This window comes from Argopecten irradians, chromosome 12 (assembly GCF_041381155.1).
Source record: "Argopecten irradians isolate NY chromosome 12, Ai_NY, whole genome shotgun sequence".
Taxonomy (NCBI): domain Eukaryota; kingdom Metazoa; phylum Mollusca; class Bivalvia; order Pectinida; family Pectinidae; genus Argopecten; species Argopecten irradians.
In genome coordinates this window covers 40,396,789-40,421,611 of record NC_091145.1, presented here as the reverse complement: position 1 = coordinate 40,421,611, position 24,823 = coordinate 40,396,789, and the positions used below count along the sequence as shown (strand labels likewise).

General features: G+C 39.4%; 1 protein-coding gene across 9 annotated transcripts in view; it reads right to left on the bottom strand.

The window, feature by feature from the left end:
- Window positions 1-394: 394 nt before the first annotated feature.
- The window catches only part of LOC138305181 (tyrosine-protein phosphatase 99A-like), a 76,535-nt gene continuing 52,106 nt past the window's right edge, over window positions 395-24,823 (bottom strand). For all 9 annotated transcript variants that reach the window (XM_069245605.1, XM_069245606.1, XM_069245604.1 and 6 more), the window contains 16 exons: window positions 23,771-23,877; window positions 23,439-23,536; window positions 23,023-23,119; window positions 22,316-22,395; window positions 21,932-22,066; window positions 21,559-21,654; window positions 21,366-21,404; window positions 20,652-20,800; window positions 19,918-20,053; window positions 19,155-19,304; window positions 18,650-18,820; window positions 9,929-10,057; window positions 9,439-9,570; window positions 3,736-3,881; window positions 3,292-3,427; window positions 395-1,790 (listed from right to left, as the gene is read on the bottom strand). In XM_069245605.1, the coding sequence (XP_069101706.1) occupies window positions 1,623-1,790; window positions 3,292-3,427; window positions 3,736-3,881; window positions 9,439-9,570; window positions 9,929-10,057; window positions 18,650-18,820; window positions 19,155-19,304; window positions 19,918-20,053; window positions 20,652-20,800; window positions 21,366-21,404; window positions 21,559-21,654; window positions 21,932-22,066; window positions 22,316-22,395; window positions 23,023-23,119; window positions 23,439-23,536; window positions 23,771-23,877 (1,969 nt within the window). In that variant the 3' untranslated portion in view covers window positions 395-1,622. The remainder of the gene's footprint in view (window positions 1,791-3,291; window positions 3,428-3,735; window positions 3,882-9,438; window positions 9,571-9,928; window positions 10,058-18,649; window positions 18,821-19,154; window positions 19,305-19,917; window positions 20,054-20,651; window positions 20,801-21,365; window positions 21,405-21,558; window positions 21,655-21,931; window positions 22,067-22,315; window positions 22,396-23,022; window positions 23,120-23,438; window positions 23,537-23,770; window positions 23,878-24,823) is intronic.

Sequence of the window (24,823 nt, the reverse complement as noted above, 5' to 3'; positions counted from 1 at the left end):
TTGGTGATGATGGGTTAAAGTCGACATGGTCGGTCCTACTGGACAGATTGGTGATGATGGGTTAAAGTCGACATGGTTGGTCCTACTGGACAGATTGGTGATGATGGGTTAAAGTCGACATGGTTGGTCCTACTGGACAGATTGGTGATGATGGGTTAAAGTCGACATGGTCAGTCCTACTGGACAGATTGGTGATGATAGGTTAAAGTCGACATGGTCGGTCCTACTGGACAGATTGGTGATGATGGGTTAAAGTCGACATGGTTGGTCCTACTGGACAGATTGGTGATGATGGGTTAAAGTCGACATGGTCGGTCCTACTGGACAGATTGGTGATGATGGGTTAAAGTCGACATGGTCGGTCCTACTGGACAGATTGGTGATGATGGGTTAAAGTCGACATGGTCGGTCCTACTGGACAGATTGGTGATGATGGGTTAAAGCCGACATGGTTGGTCCTACTGGACAGATTGGTGATGATATGGCAGGAAATAGGCTTTTACTTAGATTGGCACATGTTGGTTTGGTATTTCATAACAATCATCTACTGAGTGACACAGGAATAAAGCATTAAGTTAAAATGTATTTAGCTGAATTATGTATGAAACATGAAGTACACTAATGCAGGTTACACAATACAATTGCAGGCTTGTAATTATTTAATCATATGTAATATTACATGATGTGATCCTCCATACATGATTTACACTTTTATAACATATCATTAACACACTTAAGACTTTGGGAAATGCAATGAAACATTTTATAAATAGGACAGTACTCTTTAATAACACAAAATCATGACACTGATAATCCTAGTCTTTAACAGTGAAAAATCATTGTAGAAGTCAGTGTTGAATAATCTTGACTACATGGGCTTGAAATGTGTGACCTTGTGGTTATTGTATGACCTTGACAAGGACAATGTTCTGTTAGGGCATCAAAACACACCTTGATACAGAGGACAACCTCAAGAGGCTGGTGTTATACAACCTTGACACAGATTACAAGAGAAACCCTAAATGGGCTGATGTGTATGACCTTGACACAAAAATTGCCCTATAGAGCGGCCTGTTGTTTGACCTTGACACAGATTACAAGAAAAACCCTAAATGGGCTGATGTGTATGACCTTGACACAAACAATGCCCTATAGAGCGTCTTGTTGTTTGACCTTGACACAAGAGAAACCCTAAATGGGCTGATGTGTATGACCTTGACCAGGCCATGGCCCTGGGTCTATTGTTTTACTCCTTCGACTGACTGTGCTGATACAGGGAGCTGTAATCTCCATTGTAATGGTCTGTAGTTGGTTAAGGTAGAACCACCACCAAACCAGTCTTTTCCATCACATTCAGGATGGACACATGGCACAAATCGGACTGATCTCACAACTTTGGAGTTGTCTGGTTACAGTTGAGTATACTATGGAATGATTTGGGCAGACTGCCGTAATCCTCTGTGATGAGTACACATGGACCAAATATGTCTTGGTGCCAGTCTATGGATGGACGACGACAACAACAACAATCTGTGCAGAAACCAGACAAAAGCACCAATGGATGAACAGCCAGTGACACCACAACATTGGGGCTGCACGACAACCATACGTTCCATCATGTGTCACACAATTGTCTCCGCTTTTATTGATAATGTTGGACTCCGTGGCATTGTGCCGTTTTTCTTAGAAGAGTTCCGTAAATGTAAGTGATGAGAGAGATGATTTGATTCCTTTTCACTACAGTCCTGTATGTAACTCTCCATGGCTTTGTGTAGGAACAGGTAATCCTCCTGTAACAAGACAAAACAGCCAATCACATAAAGTATTCACACATGGTATGGCTTCAACAGCCAATCACACAAAGTATTCACACATGGTATGGCTTCAACAGCCAATCACACAAAGTATTCACACATGGTATGGCTTCAACAGCCAATCACACAAAGTATTCACACATGGTATGGCTTCAACAGCCAATCACACAAAGTATTCACACATGGTATGGCTTCAACAGCCAATCACACAAAGTATTCACACATGGTATGGCTTCAACAGCCAATCACACAAAGTATTCACACATGGTATGGCTTCAACAGCCAATCACACAAAGTATTCACACATGGTATGGCTTCAACAGCCAATCACACAAAGTATTCACACATGGTATGGCTTCAACAGCCAATCACACAAAGTATTCACACATGGTATGGCTTCAACAGCCAATCACACAAAGTATTCACACATGGTATGGCTTCAACAGCCAATCACATAAAGTATTCACACATGGTATGGCTTCAACAGCCAATCATAATCATCAAAACAGGCTGTCAACAGCAGTGATGCAATAGCCAATCACAGCCATTGTTATAAATATATCTATTCATGAGCCAATATATTGAATTGTTACAATTTGAAATTTATATAAATATTACATAAATACACTACCGGCCTTAACAGCCACCTGATCTATAAGTTCTGATGCAGAATGTAACAAACACATTTTAACACTATATATTAGCCCATTGCACCTATCAGGCTCTTGGAGTCATTCAGTGATTTTACCGATTTTACCTTTTAATCTATGAAGAGTATTTAATTCTATCACATTTGTGAATTCAGAAGATTTTTGAAACTTTAGTCATTTTGACCCCTTTTGGCCCCATGCCCCTGGCCCCTGGGTTGTCAGCCACAATCAGTTTGGATACCATGTTATAATGCTATCTGAGGCTTATAATTCTAACCAAGTTTCATTCATTTCCTATGAAAACTGAGCAAATAATGCTCAGAAAAGTGTTTCTCCTATTTAAACTATAGTAAATTTGACCATCTCCCCAGCGAAAAATCAGAGACCTCAGGGCCATGAAATTCACAATACTCGCAGAGGGCCTTAAGATCCTTCTATCTATGAAGAGTGTTTTATTCGCAAAGCTGCGAAATGAAAAGAAGTTATTTGAAATCTAATCATCTTTACCCATTTTGGCCCCTCCCACAGCCCCCTGGTGGCAGGGGGGCATATCGTTCACAATTTTGATTGGCCTTATGCCTTTAGAAGATTTTTGCAAAAAAATCATTGGATTTGCTTCATCTGTTTTGGAGAAGAAATCGAAAATGTAAATTGTTTACAGACACACGACGCATGAAAGGCGATTAGATTCATCTCAGGTGACCTAAAACACCCAAATCATAAGTTAATGATAAGAATTTATACAGAAGATGAAATACAGAATGGAGAGAGGGTGAACTTCATTCTATTAAAACCTCCTGTATGATGTACATGTTATACTAACTTACCTGTGTCCCGATGATACCTGGCCGTTTGAGATGGAACAATTTACACAGATGGTAGGTGTCCACTACTTTGTCATGAATCTGTTGGTCATGTAGTGACCATAGGGCACAGAACACACAACCCTCTACTCCGCCGTACCTGTCAGACACAAAATAGTAATTATTACAACATAATGTGATATTCCTCAGTCTTACTCATCATAACCACATAATTTTATGTTTAATCATTTCTTTTGTTAACTCATTCGTCCCTGAAGGCACACTTGAACTCTTCTATATCAAAGACTAGACCAGTCCATTCTGATATTTCGGAGGTGAAATGGTTAACAAACACATATTTATTAAACCATGAACTAGAACTCATTAATCTATCTAGATGTAAACATGTAATACCTTTATCTTAGTAGTTCTCTACACTGACAAGGACTACAACACCAGAAGCCTTACCTGTCCACGACAATAACAGGTCCAATATCGTTTTGTTTGTGTAGGTCCTTCACAGTCTCTATCATATCAAAAGCTTTCCATAACGGCTGCTCCTTCTGAGGCCAGCCATCACAGGTAAGGATCCGGGTCATCAACACATAGTCGTCCTAGGAGATACAAACATAGAATGTGTCTAATTATACAACTGTTACAATGGTTACGTGTCATCAACACATAGTCGTCCTAGGAGATACAAACATAGAATGTGTCTAATTACACAACTGTTACAATGGTTACATGTCATCAACACATAGTCGTCCTAGGAGATACAAACATAGAATGTGTCATAGAATGTGTCTAATTATACACAACTGTTACAATGGTTACATGTCATCAACACATAGTCGTCCTAGGAGATACAAACATAGAATGTGTCTAATTACACAACTGTTACAATGGTTACATGTCATCAACACATAGTCGTCCTAGGAGATACAAACATAGAATGTGTCTAATTACACAACTGTTACAATGGTTACATGTCATCAACACATAGTCGTCCTAGGAGATACAAACATAGAATGTGTCTAATTACACAACAGTTACAATGGTTACATGTCATCAACACATAGTCGTCCTAGGAGATACAAACATAGAATGTGTCTAATTACACAACTGTTACAATGGTTACATGTCATCAACACATAGTCGTCCTAGGAGATACAAACATAGAATGTGTCTAATTACACAACTATTACAATGGTTACATGTCATCAACACATAGTCGTCCTAGGAGATACAAACATAGAATGTGTCTAATTACACAACAGTTACAATGGTTACATGTCATCAACACATAGTCGTCCTAGGAGATACAAACATAGAATGTGTCTAATTATACAACTGTTACAATGGTTACATGTCATCAACACATAGTCGTCCTAGTAGATACAAACATAGAATGTGTCTAATTACACAACAGTTACAATGGTTACATGTCATCAACACATAGTCGTCCTAGTAGATACAAACATAGAATGTGTCTAATTACACAACTGTTACAATGGTTACATGTCATCAACACATAGTCGTCCTAGGAGATACAAACATAGAATGTGTCTAATTACACAACTGTTACAATGGTTACATGTCATCAACACATAGTCGTCCTAGGAGATACAAACATAGAATGTGTCTAATTACACAACTGTTACAATGGTTACATGTCATCAACACATAGTCGTCCTAGGAGATACAAACATAGAATGTGTCTAATTACACAACTGTTACAATGGTTACATGTCATCAACACATAGTCGTCCTAGCAGATACAAACATAGAATGTGTCTAATTACACAACTATTACAATGGTTACATGTCATCAACACATAGTCGTCCTAGGAGATACAAACATAGAATGTGTCTAATTATACAACTGTTACAATGGTTACATGTCATCAACACATAGTCGTCCTAGGAGATACAAACATAGAATGTGTCTAATTATACAACTGTTACAATGGTTACATGTCATCAACACATAGTCGTCCTAGGAGATACAAACATAGAATGTGTCTAATAACACAACTGTTACAATGGTTACATGTCATCAACACATAGTCGTCCTAGGAGATACAAACATAGAATGTGTCTAATTACACAACTGTTACAATGGTTACATGTCATCAACACATAGTCGTCCTAGGAGATACAAACATAGAATGTGTCTAATTATACAACTGTTACAATGGTTACATGTCATCAACACATAGTCGTCCTAGGAGATACAAACATAGAATGTGTCTAATTATACAAATGTTACAATGGTTACATGTCATCAACACATAGTCGTCCTAGGAGATACAAACATAGAATGTGTCTAATTACACAACTATTACAATGGTTACATGTCATCAACACACAGTCGTCCTAGGAGATACAAACATAGAATGTGTCTAATTACACAACTGTTACAATGGTTACATGTCATCAACACATAGTCGTCCTAGCAGATACAAACATAGAATGTGTCTAATTATACAACTGTTACAATGGTTACATGTCATCAACACATAGTCGTCCTAGGAGATACAAACATAGAATGTGTCTAATTACACAACTGTTACAATGGTTACATGTCATCAACACATAGTCGTCCTAGGAGATACAAACATAGAATGTGTATAATTACACAACTGTTACAATGGTTACATGTCATCAACACATAGTCGTCCTAGCAGATACAAACATAGAATGTGTCTAATTACACAACTGTTACAATGGTTACATGTCATCAACACATAGTCGTCCTAGCAGATACAAACATAGAATGTGTCTAATTACACAACTGTTACAATGGTTACATGTCATCAACACATAGTCGTCCTAGCAGATACAAACATAGAATGTGTCTAATTATACAACTGTTACAATGGTTACATGTCATCAACACATAGTCGTCCTAGGAGATACAAACATAGAATGTGTCTAATTACACAACTGTTACAATGGTTACATGTCATCAACACATAGTCGTCCTAGGAGATACAAACATAGAATGTGTCTAATTACACAACTGTTACAATGGTTACATGTCATCAACACATAGTCGTCCTAGCAGATACAAACATAGAATGTGTCTAATTACACAACTGTTACAATGGTTACATGTCATCAACACATAGTCGTCCTAGGAGATACAAACATAGAATGTGTCTAATTACACAACTGTTACAATGGTTACATGTCATCAACACATAGTCGTCCTAGCAGATACAAACATAGAATGTGTCTAATTACACAACTGTTACAATGGTTACATGTCATCAACACATAGTCGTCCTAGCAGATACAAACATAGAATGTGTCTAATTACACAACTGTTACAATGGTTACATGTCATCAACACATAGTCGTCCTAGGAGATACAAACATAGAATGTGTATAATTACACAACTGTTACAATGGTTACATGTCATCAACACATAGTCGTCCTAGGAGATACAAACATAGAATGTGTCTAATTACACAACTGTTACAATGGTTACATGTCATCAACACATAGTCATCCTAGGAGATACAAACATAGAATGTGTCTAATTACACAACTGGTTACAATGGTTACATGTCATCAACACATAGTCGTCCTAGCAGATACAAACATAGAATGTGTCTAATTACACAACTGTTACAATGGTTACATGTCATCAACACATAGTCGTCCTAGGAGATACAAACATAGAATGTGTCTAATTACACAACTGTTACAATGGTTACATGTCATCAACACATAGTCGTCCTAGGAGATACAAACATAGAATGTGTCTAATTACACAACTGTTACAATGGTTACATGTCATCAACACATAGTCGTCCTAGCAGATACAAACATAGAATGTGTCTAATTACACAACTGTTACAATGGTTACATGTCATCAACACATAGTCGTCCTAGCAGATACAAACATAGAATGTGTCTAATTACACAACTGTTACAATGGTTACATGTCATCAACACATAGTCCGTCCTAGCAGATACAAACATAGAATGTGTTTAATTACACAAATGGTTACAATGATTATTTATGCTGTGAATGATGTTAATGTTGTTTGTTCACCACTTAGAAAAGTTTCCTTTTTTCAAATGTTTCATCAAAATGAATGAATTGATATTTTTGTTTACCTGTGCAGACTCTAGGAGGAACTCCCTGACAGTGTAACACTGATATTTTTACATGTTAGACTCCAGGAGGATCTCCCTGACAGGGTAACACGGATATTTTACCTGTGTAGACTTCAGGAGGAACTCCTTGACAGTGTAACACTGATATTTTACCTGTGTAGACTCCGGGAGGAACTCCCCGACAGTGTAACACTGATATTTTACCTGTGTAGACTCCGGGAGGAACCCCCTGATAGTGTAACACTGATATTTTACCTGTGTAGACTCCGGGAGGAACTCCCCGACAGTGTAACACTGATATTTTACCTGTGTAGACTCCGGGAGGAACTCCCTGACAGTGTAACACGGATATTTTACCTGTGTAGACTCCAGGAGGAACTCCCTGACAGTGTAACACTGATATTTTACCTGTGTAGACTTCAGGAGGAACTCCTTGACAGTGTAACACTGATATTTTACCTGTGTAGACTCCGGGAGGAACTCCCCGACAGTGTAACACTGATATTTTACCTGTGTAGACTCCAGGAGGAACTCCCTGACAGTGTAACACTGATATTTTACCTGTGTAGACTTCAGGAGGAACTCCCCAACAGTGTAACACTGATATTTTACCTGTGTAGACTTCAGGAGGAACTCCCTGACAGTGTAACACTGATATTTTACCTGTGTAGACTTCAGGAGGAACTCCCTGACAGTGTAACACTGATATTTTACCTGTGTAGACTCCAGGAGGAACTCCCTGACAGTGTAACACTGATATTTTACCTGTGTAGACTCCAGGAGGAACTCCCTGACAGTGTTACACTGATATTTTACCTGTGTAGACTCCAGGAGGAACTCCCTGACAGTGTAACACTGATATTTTACCTGTGTAGACTTCAGGAGGAACTCCCCAACAGTGTAACACTGATATTTTACCTGTGTAGACTCCAGGAGGAACTCCCTGACAGTGTAACACTGATATTTTACCTGTGTAGACTCCAGGAGGAACTCCCTGACAGTGTAACACTGATATTTTTACATGTGTAGACTCTAGGAGGAACTCCCTGACAGTGTAATACTGATATTTTACCTGTGTAGACTCCAGGAGGAACTCCGTGACAGTGTAACACTGATATTTTACCTGTGTAGACTCCAGGAGGAACTCTCTGACAGTGTAACACTGATATTTTACCTGTGTAGACTTCAGGAGGAACTCCTTGACAGTGTAACACTGATATTTTACCTGTGTAGACTCCGGGAGGAACTCCCCGACAGTGTAACACTGATATTTTACCTGTGTAGACTCCAGGAGGAACTCCCTGACAGTGTAACACTGATATTTTACCTGTGTAGACTTCAGGAGGAACTCCCTGACAGTGTAACACTGATATTTTACCTGTGTAGACTCCAGGAGGAACTCCCTGACAGTGTAACACTGATATTTTACCTGTGTAGACTTCAGGAGGAACTCCCTGACAGTGTAACACTGATATTTTACCTGTGTAGACTTCAGGAGGAACTCCCTGACAGTGTAACACTGATATTTTACCTGTGTAGACTTCAGGAGGAACTCCCTGACAGTGTAACACTGATATTTTACCTGTGTAGACTTCAGGAGGAACTCCCTGACAGTGTAACACTGATATTTTACCTGTGTAGACTCCAGGAGGAACTCCCTGACAGTGTAACACTGATATTTTTACCTGTGTAGACTCCAGGAGGAACTCCCTGACAGTGTTACACTGATATTTTACCTGTGTAGACTCCAGGAGGAACTCCCTGACAGTGTAACACTGATATTTTACCTGTGTAGACTTCAGGAGGAACTCCCCAACAGTGTAACACTGATATTTTACCTGTGTAGACTCCAGGAGGAACTCCCTGACAGTGTAACACTGATATTTTACCTGTGTAGACTCCAGGAGGAACTCCCTGACAGTGTAACACTGATATTTTACCTGTGTAGACTCTAGGAGGAACTCTCTGACAGTGTAATACTGATATTTTACCTGTGTAGACTCCAGGAGGAACTCCCTGACAGTGTAACACTGATATTTTACCTGTGTAGACTCCAGGAGGAACTCTCTGACAGTGTAACGAGCCAGCACCTCCTCCTCTTGGAATACCACTTTAAACAGACCCGTCCCTATAGCCATGGGCTCATCCTTCTCAGGCCAGAATTTCTTGTACTCCTACAAAACACAAACCAAAATCACTTGTAATTAAGAACACAACAAGATTCATATAAACTTAACAATATATGTCAAAATCACTTCAGTATAACCTAAACCAATAAGACCTTGAGCAGATCTCAAGTTGGGATTTTGGCAGGTATAAATTGTCATCCAGCTGTGATAGAAGGAAAACTACAGAGGAGTTCTGGTCCCACACTAGTTTGACAGACATACCTTGTCATCCAGCTGTGATAGAAGGAAAACTACAGAGGAGTTCTGGTCCCACACTAGTTTGACAGACATACCTTGTCATCCAGCTGTGATAGAAGGAAAACTACAGAGGAGTTCTGGTCCCACACTAGTTTGACAGACATACCTTGTCATCCAGCTGTGATAGAAGGAAAACTACAGAGGAGTTCTGGTCCCAAACCATCCGCCAGAAATCTTCCACAGTGTTCTCCAGAGGGTGCTGCGTCAGAATGAACTCGTCCGTTTTGTTGTAACCCTAGATCAAATGGATTACATCAGTTATCTGTACTTTTATTTCAAATATTGATTACTAAATGAGTGTGTACTAATTACTTTATCACTGATAATAAAATTAACAACATATAGTAATGATTGAGTGTCTCCTAGGTTATTTTTTAGGTGGATATTTGTACTACATGATACCCTACAATGTTTGTGCAAAACCAGCATCTGTAGTGGTGATGGAATGTAATCTTCCTGCTGAAATGACGTTAGCGCAGGATATCATCTTTTAGGGTCATTCCATCACCAATAGAAACAAGTCACACACAAACATTATCAGGTATTACATGATAAGTGAATAAGTTCTAACAAGAGGCCCATGGGCCTTAACGGTCATCTGACTCATGGCACACAACAACAAAGTCACAGTATAAAGTATTGGTTAACGATTAATATAAACAATACAAGGAACTCCTTAGTTGAATATGTAAGTTTCTGAAAAAGGTAAATGTCATTTGTTGAACAAACTTGGTAGCCCTTCATCCAAATATGGTCGAAACCCATTCAAGGATTAATATAAGGAGGAGTCAGATTTTAAAGCCAAATTTCAGCAAAGCTCCCATTTTGGACCTCGGTCATACTATCCCCATGGGTCTTACCTCGGTCCTTTATAAAATATGATTGTCCTTACCTAAAGTTCCCCCTTCTGAATCAATTAAAACCACTATAGACCAATTTCCATTGAGATCGGAGACTGAAACCTTAAAACAGGAAGTGGGCCAGCGGCCATCTTGGAATACCAAAATCTTTACGAAAATGTTTGCATGTTGTTTGGCATCAATTAAAACCCCTACAGACCAATTTTCATTGAGATCGGAGACTGAAACCTTAAAACAGGAAGTGGGCCAGCGGCCATCTTGGAATACCAAAATCTTAACGAAAATGTTTGCAAGTTATTCGGCATCAATTAAAACCCCTATAGACCAATTTTCATTGAGATCGGAGACTGAAACCTTAAAACAGGAAGTGGGCCAGCGACCATCTTGGAATATCAAAATCTTTACGGAAATGTTTGCATGTTGTTCAGCATCAATTAACACCCCTATAGACCAATTTTCATTGAGATCGGAGACTGAAACCTTAAAACAGGAAGTGGGCCAGCTAAAATTAAGAAAATTTGCCCTTTTGGGGCCCCACCCCTCAGTTCCTAGGGTTCAGACCAGACTCATTTATATAAAATATAATTGTGTTTCCCCAATGATGTTTCACACCAAATATGGATAAAATTCATCCAAGGATGAAGGAGGAGTAGGATTTTAAATCTATAACAAGGACATAGTCATTCAGATCCCCCGCCAATGGAGATATCAAAGCTGAAGTAAGTTTGATTGTGGAGACTTATGTGTATGAAAACAAGAGGCCCATGGGCCTTAACGGTCATCTGACTCATTGCACAAAACAACAAAGTCACAGTATAAAGCATTGGTTAACGATTAATATAAACAATATGAGGAACTCCTTTGTTGAATATTTAAGTTTTTGAAATAGGTAAATGTCATTTGTTGAACAAACTTGGTAGCCCTTCATCCATATATGGTTGTAACCCATTCATGGATTAATATAAAGAGGAGTCAGATTTTAAAGCCAAATTTCAGCAAAGCTTCCATTTTGGACATCCGCGGTACTATCCCCATGGGTCTTAGCTCGGTCCTTTATAAAATATGATTGTCTTCACCTAAAGTTCATCCTTCTGAATCAATTAAAACCCCTATAGACCATTTTTCCTTGAGATCGGAGACTGAAACCTGAAAACAGGAAGTGGGCCAGCGGCCATCTTGGAATACCAAAATCTTTAAGAAAATGTTTGCATGTTGTTCGGCATCAATTTAAACCCCTATAGACCAATTTTCATTGAGAACAGAGACCGAAACCTGAAAACAGGAAGTGGGCCAGCTAAAATTAAGAAAATTTGCCCTTTTGGGGCCCCACCCCTCAGCCCCTAGGGGTCGGACCAGACTCATTTATATAAAATATGATTGTCCTTCCCCAATGATGTTTCACACCAAATATGGATGAAATCCATCCAAGGATGAAGGAGGAGTAGGATTTAAAAGCTTAAATTAAGAAAATTTCCCCTTTTGGAGCCCCGCCCCTCTGCCTCTAGGGGTCAGACCTATCTCATTGATATAAAATATGATTGTCCTTCCCCAATGATATTTTACACCAAATATAGATGAAATCCATTCAAGGATGAAGGAGGAGTATGATTTTAAAGCTAAAATTAAGAAAATTTGCCTTTTGGGGCCCCATCCCTCAGCCCCTAGGGGTCGGACCAGGCTCATTTATATAAAATATGATTGTCCATCCCCAATGATGTTTCACACACAAATATGGATGAAATCCATCCAAGGATGAAGGAGGAGTAGGATTTAAAAGCTTAAATTAAGAATATTTCCCCTTTTGGGGCCAAGCCCCTCTGCCTCTAGGGGTCAGACCTATCTCATTGATATAAAATATGATTGTCCATCCCCAATGATGTTTCACACCAAATATGGATGAAATCCATCCAAGGATGAAGGAAGAGTAGGATTTTAAAGCTGAAATTAAGAAAATTTCCCCATTTGGGGCCCCACCCCTCAGCCCCTAGAGGTCGGACCAGGCTCATTTATATAAAATATGATTGTCCTTCCCCAATGATATTTTATACCAAATATAGATGAAATCCATCCAAGGATGAAAGAGGAGTAGGATTTTAAAGCTTAAATTAAGAAAATTTGCCCTTTTGGAGCCCCACCCCTCAGCCCCTAGGGGTCTGACCAGGCTCATTTATAAAAAATATGATTGTCCTTCCCCAATGATGTTTCACACCAAATATGGATGTAATCTGTCCAAGGATGAAGGAGGAGTAGGATTTAAAAGCTTGAATTAAGAAAATTTGCCCTTTTGGGGCCCCATCCCTCAGCCCTTAGGGGTCGGACCAGGCTCATTTATATAAAATATGATTGGCCTTCCCCAATGATGTTTCACACCAAATATGGATGTAATCCGCTCAAGGGTTAAGGAGGAGTAGGCTTTTGTATAAATAGTCTTACGCACGACGCACGGCAGACGGCGGACGGCGCACGGCGCACGGCGCACGACGACGGACGAAACATGATGACAATAGGTCATCCTGACCTTCGGTCAGATGACCTAAACAAGAGGCCCATGGGCCTTAACGGTCATCTGACTCATTGAACAAAAACAACAAAGTCACAGTATAAAGTATTGGTTAACGATTAATATAAACAATACAAGGAACTCCTTAGTTGAATATGTAAGTTTCTGAAATAGGTAAATGTCATTCGTTGAACAAACTTGGTAGCCCTTCATCCATATATGGTTGTAACCCATTTACGGATTTTAAAGCCAAATTTCAGCAAAGCTTCCATTTTGGACATCCGCCATACTATCCCCATGGGTCTTAGCTCGGTCCTTTATAAAATATGATTGTCCTCACCTAAAGTTCCCCTTCAGAATCAATTAAAACCCCTATAGACCAATTTTCCTTGAGATTGGAGACTGAAACCTGAAAAAAGGAAGTGGGCCAGCGGCCATCTTGGAAAACCAAAGTCTTAATGAAAATGTTTGCATGTTGTTCGGCATTAATTTAAACCCCTATAGACCAATTTTCATTGAGATTGGAGACCGAAATCTGAAAACAAGAAGTGGGCCAGCTAACATTAAGAAAATTTGCCCTTTTGGGGCCCCACACCTCAGCCCCTAGGGGTCGGACCAGACTCATATATATAAAATACGATTGTCCTTCCCCAATGATGTTTCACACCAAATATGGATGAAATCCATCCAAGGATGAAGGACAAGTAGGATTTTAAAGCTTAAATTAAGAAAATTTGCCCTTTTGGGGCCCCACCCCTCAGCCCCTAGGGGTTGGACAAGGCTCATTTATATAAAATATGATTGTCCATCCCCAATGATGTTTCACACCAAATATGGATGAAATCCATCCAAGGATGAAGGAGGAGTAGGATTTTAAAGCTAAAATTAAGAAAATTTGCCCTTTCGGGGCCCCACCCCTCAGCCCCTAGGGGTTGGACCACGCTCATTTATATAAAATATGATTATCCTTCCCCAACAATGTTTTACACTAAATATAGATGAAATCCATCCAAGGATGAAGGAGGAGTAGGATTTTAAAGCTAAAATTAAGAAATTTTGCCCTTTGGGGGCCCCACCCCTCAGCCCCTAGGGGTCGGACAAGGCTCATTTATATAAAAATATGATTGTCCATCCCCAATGATGTTTCACACCAAATATGGATGAAATCCATCCAAGGATGAAGGAGGAGTAGGATTTTAAAGCTAAAATTAAGAAAATTTGCCCTTTTGGGGCCCCACCCCTCAGCCCCAAGGGGTCGGACCAGGCTCATTTATATAAAATATGATTGTCCATCCCCAACGATGTTTTACACCAAATATAGATGAAATCCATCCAAGGATGAAGGACAAGTAGGATTTTAAAGCTTAAATTAAGAATATTTCCCCTTTTTAGGCCCTGTCCCTCTGCCCCTAGGGGTCGGACCAGGCTCATTTATATAAAACATGAATGTCCTTCCCCAATGATGTTTCACACCAAATACGGATGAAATCCATCCAAGGATGAAAGAGGAGTAGGATTTTAAAGCTTAAATTAAGAAAATTTGCCCTTTTGGGGCCCCACCCCTCAGCCCCTAGGGGTCGGACAAGGCTCATTTATATAAAATATGATTGTCCATCCCCAATGATGTTTCACACCAAATATGGATGAAATCCATCCAAGGATGAAGGAGGAGTAGGATTTTAAAGCTAAAATTATGAAAATTTGCCCTTTTGGGGCCCCACCCCTCAGCCCCCAGGGGTCGGACCAGGCTCATTTATATAAAATATGATTGTCCTTCCCAAACGATGTTTCACACCAAATATGGATGAAATCCATTCAAGGATGAAGGAGGAGTAGGATTTTAAAGCTTAAATAAAGAAAATTTCCTCTTTTGGAGCCCCGCCCCTCTGCCCCTAGGGGTCGGACCAGGCTCATTTATATAAAATATGATTGTCCATCCTCAACGATGTTGTACACCAAATATAGATGAAATCCATTCAAGGATGAAGGAGGAGTAGGATTTTAAAGCTAAAATAAAGAAAATTTGCCCTTTTTTGGGCCCCATCCCTCAGCCCCTAGGGGTCGGACCAGGCTCATTTATATAAAATATGAATGTCCTTCCCAAATAATGTTTCACACCAAATATGGATGAAATCCATCCAAGGATGAAAGAGGAGTAGGATTTTAAAGCTTAAATTAAGAAAATTTGCCCTTTTGGGGCCCCACCCCTCAGCCCCTAGGGGTCGGACAAGGCTCATTTATATAAAATATGATTGTCCATCCCCAATGATGTTTCACACCAAATATGGATGAAATCCATCCAAGGATGAAGGAGGAGTAGGATTTTAAAGCTAAAATTAAGAAAATTTGCCCTTTTGGGGCCCCACCCCTCAGCCCCAAGGGGTCGGACCAGGCTCATTTATATAAAATATGATTGTCCTTCCCCAATGATGATTCACACCAAATATGGATGTAATCCGCTTTAGGGTTAAGGAGGAGTAGGCTTTTGTATAAATAGTCTTACGCACGACGCACGCTGCACGCCGCACGGCGGATGGCGCACGGCGCACGGCGCACGACGACGGACGAAACACGATGACAATAGGTCATCCTGACCTTCGGTCAGATGCCCTAAAAACCTGGAAAAAGGAAGTTGAGCTAAAGAAAGATGGAGTATAATTAAAGTAGAGCGGGGCTGCAATTGTTGAATTAGGTATACAGCCTTGACATTTATATTAGACTATATACACAAAGATGGGTGGAGTTTTGCAGAGTAACATTTACCATTTACCATGATATTTTCAGCAATGTTTCTATGGTTACAGAAAAAAGCACAACAAGTGAAAACCTAAAAATAGCAAAAGGCACTACTAGACCATAAGAACAATGTGTCTATGAAGTTTCATGGAAATATCTCGGCTGGTTTTAGAGTTGTGCTCCGGAAATGATTCTTACACAAAAATCTGCCATTTTCAGCAATGTTTCCATGGTTACAGAAAAAAGTACAAAAAGTGAAAAATAGCAAAAGGCACTACTAGACCATAAGACTAATGTGTCTATTGAGTTCTGTGCATATATCTCAACTGTTTTCCAGTTATGCTGCGGAAACGAACCTGGTACAAAAATATGATATTTTCAGCAATGTTTCCATGGTTACGGAAAAAGTGCAAAAAATGAAAACCTAAAAATAGCAAAAGGCACTACTAGACCATAAGACCAATGTGTCCATGAAGTTTATGAAGTTTCATGGAAATATCTCTGCTGGTTTTAGAGTTATGCTCCGGAAACGAACCTGGTACAAAAATATGATATTTTCAGCAATGTTTCCATGGTTACGGAAAAAGTGCAAAAATACCTAAAAATAGCAAAAGGCACTACTAGACCATAAGACCAATGTGTGTATGAAGTTTCGTGGAAATATCTCTACTGGTTTTAGAGTTATGCTCCGGAAACCATTCGTACGGACGGACGGACGGACGGAACCCATTTGTATATCCCCCGCCAACTTCGTTGGGCGGGGGATAATTAAGAAAATTTCCCCATTTGGGGCCCCACCCCTCAGCCCCAAGGGGTCGGACCACGCTCATTTATAATATGATTGTTCTTCCCCAATGATGTTTCACACCAAATATGGATGAAGGAGGAGTAGGATTTTAAAGCTGAAATTAAGAAAATTTGCCCATTTGGGGCCCCACCCCTCAGCCCCTAGGGGTTGGACCACGCTCATTTATATAAAATATGATTATCCTTCCCCAACAATGTTTTACACTAAATATAGATGAAATCCATCCAAGGATGAAGGAGGAGTAGGATTTTAAAGCTAAAATTAAGAAATTTTGCCCTTTGGGGGCCCCACCCCTCAGCCCCTATGGGTTGGACCACGCTCATTTATATAAAATATGATTGGCCATCCCCAATGATGTTTCACACCAAATATGGATCAAAATCCATCCAAGGATGAAGGAGGAGTAGGATTTTAAAGCTAAAATTAAGAAAATTTGCCCTTTGGGGGCCCCACCCCTCAGCCTCTAGGGGTTGGACCACGCTCATTTATATAAAATATGATTGTCCGTCCCCATTAATGTTTCACACCAAATATGGATGAAATCCATCCAAGGATGAAGGAGGAGTAGGATTTTAAAGCTAAAATCAAGAAAATTTGCCTTTTTGGGGCCCTACCCCTCAGCCCCCAGGGGTCGGACCAGGCTCATTTATATAAAATATGATTATCCATCCCAAATGATGTTTCACCAAATATGGATGAAATCCATCCAAGGATGAAGGAGGAGTAGGATTTTAAAGCTTAAAATAAGAAAATTCGCCCTTTTGGGGCCCCACCCCTCAGCCCCTAGGGGTCGGACCAAGCTCATTTATATACAAGAGATCCCAGAGGGATCTTGGCGCCCACCAAAGAATGATTTATGTCTGACAATGGAAAGAGGGATCTTTTCCCTGCTTTTCAAACTTTTTCAAACACATGACATATAAAATTTGAGACAGATCGTTTTGTACTTTCTTAGAAATAGTGGTAACAAACTTCAACAATGAAATCTAAGATGGCGGCCGGTTGGCCATCTTGTTTACCGATCAGTCCCGAAAGGCATTATGCATCAGTCCTAAAAGGTACTATGCACAACTAGGGTACAAGGGGAACATACACATAAAATTTGAGAAAGATCCCTTCAGTACTTTCTGAGAAATAGCGGTAACAAACTTTAACAATCAAAATCCAATATGGCTGTCGGTCGGCCATCTTGTTTTTAATATAACAATATGCACAACTAGGGTCCTTGGGGAACCTTCATATGAAATTTGTGAACGATACCTTCAGTACTTTTTGAGAAATAGCAGTTACAAACTACAAAACAAATGGCGGCGGTCCATCTTGTTGACCGATCGGTCCCAAAATGCAATATGCACAACTAGGGCCCTAAAGGAACCTATACATGAAATTTGAGAAAGATCCCTTGAGTACTTTTTGAGAAATAGCGGTAACAAACTTTAACTATCAAAATCCAAGATGGCCGCCTGTCGGCCATTTTGTTGACCCATCGGTCCCAAAATGCAATATGCACAACTAGGGTCCTAGGGGAACCTACATATGAAATTTGAGAAAGGTCCCTTCAGTACTTTCTGAGAAATAGCGGTAACAAGAATTGTTAACGGACGGACGGAAGGACGGATGGACCACGGACCACCCACGAACGGCGATTTGAATAGCCCACCATCTGATGATAGTGGGCTAAAAATATGATTGTCCTTCCCCAATAATGTTTCACACCAAATATGGATGACATCCGCTTAGCGGTTAAGGATGAGTAGCGTTTTAAAGGAAAAAGTTTACGCACGGCGGACGACGACGGACAAATCACAATGACTATAGGTCATCCTGACCCTTTGGGTCAGATGACCTAAAAAGACAAATTTTTGTGATGTAACAATAAAATATGTAATTATCTACAGAGATTCCTATTTCCAGCAGGTTTACCTGTAGATAGGTGGCGTTGATGTAGTCCGACCCGTCAACACCAGGTTTAGCTGGGAGGGGCACACGCTTCACCGTCAGTGGTACTAGATCGTTGTTCCTATTCTTGTTCTGGTTAATGTTTTTATTGGCTGGAAACTTGTCCGAGTCCTTTGGTTTGTAGGCAGTAACAAGCTACATAACACACAAATGGTCACTTCATTATCAAGCATAAACATATGACTTTTTTTCTCCTAAAAGACATTCTCCTTCAAAGCGCATCTAACAGAATTTCCCTATGTAAAATACTCAGCCAGTACAACATAATTTATATCTATGAAGATATCATGCCTTTGGAATGTAATAGGATATGATAACTTGTTATGCCTACCTTTTACCACTACAACTGTGAGATCATGTTCTCATCACGATTTTAAGGCCTAGTCTATAGGACATCGCAAAGCTCTGGAATCTAACCTTCCATGAAAACCTGAGGCCTTGACTTAAAGGTATAACAGGCAAGGATTACCTGATACTGCCTCTCCAGGGCGGATTCCTTCTCACCGTCCTGTAGCTGGGTGATTTTATTGATGTACTCTGACAGGTCACCGTGTTTGATCTCGGTATCGTTACTAAGGATGTACTCTGCGATGGCATCGTGAATCAACATATACTGTTCCTATAACACATTAGTACCAATGTTTTACAGATAACCTTACAACATACATATTTCATTTTTATTTCAAGGTACTGTTATTGACACGTTTTCAGAATGTATTAAATGTATCTTTCAAAGAACAAGAGATCCCGGATCTTGGTGTCCTCCGTAGAATGATCTGACAGCCATGGGAAAGATAGATCGTTTCTCTACTTTCCCCTTCTTTCCCTGACTTCCTATAAGCCATTCTTGTTTTCAAATCAGCCAAAAATTTGAGAAAAACTCCTTTTGCATCTTCTGGGATATTACAACAACAAATATCAATAGTCAAAATCCAAGATGGCTACCTATCAGTCATCTTGTTTTCTGATGGCTCCTAAAGTGCAATATGTATAATGAGGCACCAAGGGGAACATATGAAATCTGAGAAAGATCCCTTCATTATTTTCAGAGAAATAGTGATAACAAAATTCAACAGTCAAAATCCAAGATGGCTGACTGTTGGCCATCTTGTTTCCTTATGGGTTCGAAATTGCAATACGGTAGAATTAAATGTTGATAATTATGATGATGTTATTTGCTTTGAAGAAAACAATTTTAAAATTCTTACCTGAATTTAAATAATAACACATACCTCAGTTTGTACAAGGAACTTTCGTTGTCGCCGGATATGAAGAAGGAATCCAGCGACGTTAATGGTCCCTTTATCTTTCATCTCCTCAATCATACTGTCTATAAGTATGTAGGTCCCAGTCCTACCCACACCAGCACTGTAACATATACATTAATCATTATCATACAGTCTATAATTCTACTAATCTAGGCCTGCAATCCATCAAAATGGACTACTATAGGCCCTGTCCCAGGAGGGCTGACTTACCTACAATGGACTGCTATAGGCCCTGTCCCAGTGGGCTGACTTACCTACAATGGACTGCTATAGGCCCTGTCCCGGTGGGCTGACTTACCTACAATGGACTGCTATAGGCCCTGTCCCGGTGGGCTGACTTACCTACAATGGACTACTATAGGCCCTGCCCCAGGGGGCTGACTTACCTACAATGGACTGCTATAGGCCCTGCCCCAGGAGGCTGACTTACCTACAATGGACTGCTATAGGCCCTGCCCCAGGAGGCTGACTTACCTACAATGGGCTACTATAGGCCCTGCCCCAGTTGGGCTGACTCACCTACAATGGACTGCTATAGGCCCTGCCCCAGGAGGGCTGACCTACCTACAATGGACTACTATAGGCCCTGCCCCAGGGGGCTGACTTACCTAAAATGGACTACTATAGGCCCTGCCCCAGGTGGGCAGACTAACCTACAATGGACTACTATAGGCCCTGCCCCAGGAGGGCTGACTTACCTACAATGGACCACTATAGGCCCTGCCCCAGGAGGGTTGATGTAGGCAGACTTCTGTACAAATTTTAGCACTGGTAATGTGAAGTCTGGGACACCGTGGTCAGGCCACTCGGTGTAATGGAAATGATACACTATCCGCTCTGAGTATTGCTGCAATAAATGCAAAACATCATTCAATATTGTATTCAAAAGAACCCTTATATATACATATACTATAAATGACAAAGAATCAAGGATATAAAGTTATCTGCATACATCATATGTTCAAATATTTTCTGCTTCATAATGTATATTTAAAACTTTTTGTATTTCAATAAACATTTTAATGTACTGTAAACAATTTCGTGGTAATTTTGTTTCAGTGCTTTTCATGCTGTTTTTCAAGAGCTAATTCATGTACAGCCCTAAATTTTGTAAAATTGTATTTCCTACATTGAATCACCAAATGCACTACTAAGTCATCACAGTTGGTGATTTCTTGTATTTGCATGAAAATTTTACTTCTAACTAAAAATAAATACAATTAGAGTGTAATTAATATTTTTCTTTTTTTTATTAGACAATATGATTAAGGTGTTTTTCAGTGAACAGTTACCTTTTTAAGTTTGGTGTTTTTCAGTGAAAACGACAGTTACCTTTTTAAGTTTGGTGTTTTTCGGTGAAAACGACAGTTACCTTTTTAGGATTGGTGTTTTTCAGTGAAAACGACAGTTACCTTTTTAAGTTTGGTGTTTTTCAGTGAAAACATTCTAACCTTTTTAAGTTTGGTGTTTTTCAGTGAAAACGACAGTTACCTTTTTAAGTTTGGTGTTTTTCAGTGAAAACAACAGTTACCTTTTTAAGTTTGGTGTTTTTCAGTGAAAACAACAGTTACCTTTTTAAGTTTGGTGTTTTTCAGTGAAAACAACAGTATAGTGGGCCCTGGAGAATGTGTTGAGGTGTTTGACTTGGATAGGACCATACAGCTCTATACCATCATCAGGCCAGTACTGATCACACTTCCTCTGTAGGAGCAAAAAAATCAAAGTACTGAATGTACTGACAATTGAAACCAGTGAGGGAAACATTCACATCAAACAGTATTTGTCAGAAAACTCTGTAACAGTTTCATTTGCTGTGTACTATGATTTTATCCGTATAAACCTTGAGCAACACAGGCCACATACTCTTCAAAGATATTTGTAGCTAAAAGAGGAAATAAATCTTATAAAATTCTTCACAAAAGTATCATTGCTCTACCAATACCACTATGATTGGGGATATAATAATAAGGTGAGGTACCTTGCCACGCTCCACTAATTTTGTAATCATCACTATGACAACAGAATTCTGTTCCCACACCATCCTCCAGAAATCGGCAAAGGTTGAGGGCAGTGGACCTTGGGTGGCAATGTAAGCTTTGGGTTTCTTGTAGCCCTGAATGAAGTCAAACAATATTAAAACATAACTACTTCACAACATTTTATCAATTAATATCAATTTGTTAAATATTCTAATAATTTCATCTAGACATGAGCTTTATTTTCAATCCTTCATTTTTCTTGAAAACAATTGTGTTTTAAATAAATTGATATTTCCTCTTATCTTTGGGCACCTTTTTCTTATATCTAATCATCTCCCTAAAAGTTACATTCCAATATAATACTAAGTCAATCAAGTGCTTACATCGGCATAATTAGCGTTGATGTAATCAGAGCTCCTCAGTCGTCCATTGATTGGTTTCAGCATGACTCGGCTGTGGTCGACTGAAAACACAAGCATCCAGTATTTATATCGTATGGCTGACAACTTTTGTTTTCAACTCATGTAGCCACTGTATCTCGGTGTAATTCTCCATGTGAAATCTCGATAATAAGTCTGAATAAAAAACAGGCCGGTCTTGAAAGTAAGCCTTCGCTTTTCTGCCAATTTTGAAAATAGGTCACACTTGAAAGTAAGCTTTGTATTCCTTCCAAGGAATAATATGACAACTTTTTCTTATGTATGGTCAATACAATTTTCTCATTTTATCATATACATAAATACATGCATATGTATAAATTAACATAAATTTGTATTAATTATCAAATTTGTTCATTTACTTTTAAGGTTTTTTTTTGTTTTTTTTTTTTAATTTTGATATTCAATGTTTTAAAAGTACAAGCAGGTTTCGTAAGTAAGCCCATCATGCCTTACAGGGTAAATGATGGGCTTGAAATTAGGCCAGTCCTGAAAATAAGCCTGGGATTCTCTACCAAATATCAGCAGCTTATTATCTAGATTTTAGAATAGTTTGATAATAAACATACACAATATAAAGTCATTCTTCTTTTACAAATGAACATATTAACAGATATTATACAGATAAAACTGAGGTGACATAGTTCACTCACAAGCTATGATGTTGATGTATCTATTTTTAGACTTGTTTTCGTGCTGATTGGAGGCGTCGGCCCGAATGGTCCAACCACAAGTCTGTTTGTTTATATCCTGGAAACACAGAAAAAGTATTGATACACGCTCCTACTGATAATGGGAAAATATTGACAACAAGAACTATATTGAATATAGTGACCTCATCTGTCTCATACCATAACTCTTTACCCTTAGACTTTTGGTTACAATCCAATCACTTATACATCAATCAGGTAATTTTTTCAAGTTTCTTCCTCAAAAAGTTATAATTTCAACATCTTGCACCAACTAAAGAGTGATAAGTGATTCTAAATAAAAGTAATTCCTGAAGGATCTAGAAATTATCTTTATTAATGAGCAAGCTATAGCAGTAGCTGTAGTAGGGTTTACTTACAGCGAATTCCTGTGAGAAGCCAACGTCACTGTCGGCGTGTAGAGAACGTACATGCTGGAGGAAATCTGGGACTGCTATCGGCGGGTAACTTATCTCCTCTGTAACATTAAAACATTGATTAAAACCAACAGAACAAATCAGTAGGACCAACAGAGGGTGAATACTTATAGCTTATTTCTATCTATTTAATATTTGAAATGTATAATACAAAAAAGATGTTTGTCATTCAATAGTTAATAGTTTATTTTACTTATGAATATTATTCTTATAAAAAATACAAATCTTGTTTTGACTGATAATACAGTAATATCATGGAGACACTAAAATCGTACCCATTGGTTCGGGGATATTGATGACGGTTGTTGGCGGAGAGTTGTTATTGGTCGGTACAGCGAGGTAATCAAATGCTGCCTGGTAATATCTCCTACAGGTGAGTGATCTGTAAAAACGATGGTTTATGTTTACCAGCAATGTACTGACAGGTACAAGGTACTCAGCTCACAGGTACAAGGTACTCAGCTCACAGGTACAAGGTACTCAGCTCACAGGTACAAGGTACTTAGCTCACAGGTACAAGGTACTCAACTCACAGCTCAAAGGTACAAGGTACTCAGCTCACAGCTCAAAGGTACAAGGTACTCAGCTCACAGCTCAAAGGTACAAGGTACTCAGCTCACAGGTACAAGGTACTTCGCAAACAGGTACAAGGTACCCAGCGAACAGGTACAAGGTACTCCGCAAACAGGTACAAAGTACCCAGCGAACAGGTACAAGGTACTCAGCAAACAGGTACGACGTACTCAGCGAAAAGGTACAAGGTACTTTCTGTATCATAAAGGCATGCTAAGTTCATTTTACAAGTAGAGTCAAATAACCTCTGTATAAAAACCATCTGCTTAAAAAGACCACTTTTTCAGGGTCCCAAATAGTCAATTTCGCGAATTGTGAAAGTAATCACACACAAAAGGAAGGTGCTTCATCGTATGTCAAAGCTAAACAAAGCTTTCTGGTTTATTTAATAACTTCCATGAGTTAACACCAGTGACACCTGAGATACCGATTCTTACCTGTTAACACCAGTGACACCTGAGATACCGATTCTTACCTGTTAACACCAGTGACACCTGAGATACCGATTCTTACCTGTTAACACCAGTGACACCTGAGATACCGATTCTTACCTGTTAACACCAGTGACACCTGAGATACCGATTCTTACCTGTTAACACCAGTGACACCTGAGATACCGGTTCTTACCTGTTAACACCAGTGACACCTGAGATACCGGTTCTTACCTGTTAACACCAGTGACACCTGAGATACCGATTCTTACCTGTTAACACCAGTGACACCTGAGATACCGATTCTTACCTGTTAACACCAGT